We start from the raw sequence: 3,859 nt of genomic DNA, 5'->3' as shown, positions 1-3,859 counted from the left end.
CCATCGACACCGTACGATGCGATCCAGCGCGTGCGCAACTTCAACTTTGACGCTGTCTCGAGTACGGTCGTCTTGACGCTCATGAAGATCCTCTGCAACATCCTCTCCAAGCCAGGTAGACTTTTTGTTCATTCTCATGTATTCGCCTGGACTTGACCTTATTGGCAGACGAGCCCAAGGTGCGTTCGATCCGGAGTTCCAAACCCCAATTCGTCGACGCAGTCGGTCGGCATGCGGGCGGCGTTGACTTTCTTCTCGCAAGTGGCTTTGCCGTCGATGGCGACATGCTGCACCTTGCGTCCGAGTCGAGTGACGTACTGCAAAATGCGTTGCGTGTGCTCCATGACGAAGCCGACGACCTGCGCATCGACTTGAGCGCACGGCCCCAAGTGCAAGTGCCGTCGTCGCTGCCAGCGCCGGCCTTTGATGCGTACCAGCCGCTCATCACGCGCATGCAGGTAGATCCTTCTTCCAAGCAATCAAGCGCCCGATGCGATAGTCGAACGATTATATAGGCGCAGCCACGCGGCGCGAGCATCACCGAGATGCGTCTCGACGACCTCAAGAAGAAGCAAGACGCACTCCTCGCGTCGTCGACGCCGGCGCGTCAGACACGCATCTTGTTTCCACACGAACTCCAACACGTACGATGATAACAAGTTGTCCATCATTGGATTTTATATGTCCAGGCGACGCTAACAGCGCCCACGACCGGTGGCAAGAGCGACGCGCAGCTGCTCGCACAGGCGCTCAAAGCGCGCCAGGACGCGGCCGAGAAGAGCCAGTCGTTTCGGACGCTCGCGATGCGGGAGCTCGACGACCTCCAGCGCCGCAGCGTGTACCAGGAAGCCGTGCTTCGCGTCCGGTTCCCGGACAAGGGTACGCTCCCATCGACATGATATGGACATGGACAAAGAAGGGTGCTGCATATAGTCGTCCTGCAAGCGGTGTTTCACCCAAACGAACCGCTGCAAGCGGTCGCCGACCACGTGGCACGCTGCCTCGCGACGCCACGTGGGTTCTATCTCTACACGACACCGCCCATGACCAAGCTTGATGGGACCAAGTCGCTCCTCGACTTGAATCTGGTGCCAGCGTCCAACCTTTTTCTCGGATGGACGACGTCATCGCCGACGCCAACGACCGAGCTCGGCGCGTACCTCAACCAAGACATTGTACGCACATCTCGTCCTCGCGCGGTCTCGACTTGATGCTCATCCTCTGACGCGTTGTAGCTCGATGACGTTGGCGCCGAGTCCAAGGACGACGATGACCGGCCGCGTCTCCTGTACCCGTCGAGCCAGCCGCTCGTGCCGTCGTCCAATTCATCGACAACGGCCGACGCCAAGACGACGACGACGACGTCGACGTCGACGTCGGGTGCGAGAACCAAGGGCCGCCCCGGGTGGCTCAAACTCTAAAAAGTAGCGTGTCGCAAAACTCGATATTTGGAGACGGTCGTTGTTTTCTCGCTCGGCCTTGGATGGTGGTTTAGGTCTTGAGCGCCTTCTTCTTGGCCTTGTACTTGTCCCAGTGGGCCTGGACCTTCTTGTTGTAGTTCTTATCGTGCTTTTGCTGGTTGACCGTCTTGGTGATGACTTGCAGGACATCTTCGTCGAGGAGCACATGCTCTTTCCCGACGCGCTGCGGGTTGTACTTGGTGCTCACGCCCCACACGAGCGCGTAGTTGAAGTTGTCGAGCATGTCTTTGGAAATCTAGCGTCGCGTTGATACATTGATACAAAGACACATGACCGGCGTACCGACATGCACGCGGCGTTGACCGTCGTGCCCTTGCGTTCGGACGAGAGGACGACGGGTTCGTCAAATTCGGGTTGCTATCGCACCGTGAGCTACTAGGGAAAGAAGCGCGCATCTACCTCGCCACGGCGCTTGGTGTAGACGCGCGTGAGCCCCATGTACTTCCACATGGTCGCGAGCAAGTGGTCAAAGTTGAGCTATCGCAAAAACGAGACCGTGGATGGTTGATACGTTGATAGAATGGACAAGCTACCGCGGGCCGACCGTTGTGCTCACAGGCAATGACGACCGAGTGCGGGTTGCGCGCGAGGCGGTCGACGTCTTCGATCGAGATGACGTCGATCTTGTTGTAGACGTAGAGGCACTTGATGTACTTGCGGTTGCCTTCGATGACATCGATCAAATCGTCGACGCTCGCGTCTTCGCGGAAGAGGAGCTCGCAGTTGTGGATCCGGTACTCGTGCAAGATCTTGTAGACGGTCTTGTACGGGTCATCCCCCATGCGCGTGAGGCGCACAGTCGCGTTGAAGGAAATGCCACCGCCGGCCTTCTTGCGGAAATAAATATCCGGCGGGTTCCGGTTCAAGCGCAGGCCGACGGTCTCGAGTTCGTTCTCGAGGATCGCGCGGTGGCGGTTGCCCTCCTCGCGCCCAGCGTCGAGCACCATGAGGATCATGTCGGCCGACTTGGAGACAGCAATGACTTCGCGACCACGACCCTTGCCATGCGCAGCGCCTTCAATGATACCGGGCAAATCGAGGAGCTACGTTGGTGATGAGAGGCGAACGGTGGTGCGCAGAGGATTGAGTACCTGGATGCGCACGTCGTTGTACATGAGGTTGCCAGGAATACACGTTAGCGTCGTGAACTCGACGGCGTTCGTCTCGGACTCGGTGTCTGTGAGCTGACTCAAGAGCGTCGACTTGCCGACGGACGGGAACCCGATGAGCGCGACACGGCCGTCACCACTCCTCGCCACGTCAAAACCTATGCGATCGATCGTTGGCATGGAAGAGCCTCGTGGGCGCGCACCTTCGCCGCCGCCGCCGCTCGACTTGTCGCCTTCGAGCAGCTCCGTGCGCAGCTTGGCGAGCTTGGCCTTGAGATGGCCAAGGTGGCCTTCCGTGGCCTTGTTCTTCTGCGTCCGCTTCATCTCATCCTCTAGAAGCGCATGCAGCATGAGCCATATCCGCGTCGTCTACCAGCCAAGGCGCACCAATCTCCTTGATCTTGTCGAGGATCCCCATGCTTGTCCGCTGCCTGTCCTGGCGCCGATCGATTTCTCGCCACTCTTTATGCGGACGCTATCCGGATGACGCATGGCATCCGGATACGAAGCTGGCCCAACGCAACTTGAAGTGTCTGACAACGTTGGTAGCCTCGACGACGAGCTGCAGCGTGCTCTCTCGATGCGAATGCGCAAGTGCTTCTACCCTTGGTGACACGTCGTGTAGCTGCGAAGCGGCGGCTCCTTCCACAAGCGAAGCACGCCCAGCGTCGCAGAGACGCGCGCCTGGAGAGTGGGCAGCACGAGGACTCGGCACTGCGTCAATTCATCCGTCTATAGGTGCTGCAGCGAGCTATCCATTATTGGATACAGGCAATGGATTTGCGACTATACCATGTATAGACGGTTTTGAAATGACCTCAGCACAAATTTTATAACAAGACATTGCGGCCAGGGAATTTTACGTGTACAATTGTTGTACATTCCCTTGCTTGGCTCCGTCTCTGTCGTCAGGCGCCGAGCGCTCTCACGAAAGCGTCACGCCAATGCAGCGAGGCCACCGAAATGGCGTAGGTGCAAGAATGATGTTGCCGGCCAGGCGATCGCCCGAGACGGACTACATACGCTTTTGTAGGTGAGATGGTCTCCACGACAGGCTCGATCCCTACACTTCGACGTTGTGCCCGCCAAACTGGCCAGCCACTTCAAGTTGCTTCGAAAAGTCCATCTATCTGTTTCAAATGCATTCGCAAACTGTATGCTGGCGGAGAGGATACGCGTTCATCTGCACCTTATACGAGCGATCTTTTTGGCGCCAAATTACACCACTCGGATAAGGATGTTAGCTCGGGGATATCACTCGGATGCGAA

At 57.8% G+C, this 3,859-nt stretch overlaps 2 protein-coding genes across 2 annotated transcripts; one reads left to right on the top strand and one right to left on the bottom strand.

Annotated features, from left to right (window-relative positions):
* Positions 1-9: 9 nt before the first annotated feature.
* SPRG_17649 (hypothetical protein) lies at positions 10-1,421 on the top strand (the record flags this gene model as incomplete). Its single annotated transcript, XM_012357029.1, has 6 exons — positions 10-115; positions 169-458; positions 516-644; positions 690-879; positions 934-1,175; positions 1,236-1,421. Exons 1-6 carry the CDS (start codon positions 82-84, stop codon positions 1,419-1,421), a joined length of 1,071 nt encoding a protein of 356 aa, XP_012212419.1. The 5' UTR covers positions 10-81.
* A 70-nt stretch (positions 1,422-1,491) lies between these two features.
* Positions 1,492-3,008, bottom strand: SPRG_17648 (hypothetical protein; the record flags this gene model as incomplete). Its single annotated transcript, XM_012357028.1, has 7 exons — positions 1,492-1,716; positions 1,764-1,838; positions 1,881-1,958; positions 2,015-2,524; positions 2,573-2,748; positions 2,794-2,922; positions 2,978-3,008. 7 exons carry the CDS (start codon positions 3,006-3,008, stop codon positions 1,492-1,494), a joined length of 1,224 nt encoding a protein of 407 aa, XP_012212418.1.
* Between the last annotated feature and the right edge of the window lie 851 nt (positions 3,009-3,859).

This window comes from Saprolegnia parasitica (genome assembly GCF_000151545.1).
Source record: "Saprolegnia parasitica CBS 223.65 unplaced genomic scaffold supercont2.698, whole genome shotgun sequence".
In the NCBI taxonomy this organism is placed as follows: Eukaryota; Oomycota; class Saprolegniomycetes; order Saprolegniales; family Saprolegniaceae; genus Saprolegnia; species Saprolegnia parasitica.
The sequence above is the reverse complement of the archived record's forward strand: the minus strand, read 5'-3'. Positions and strand labels throughout refer to the sequence as shown.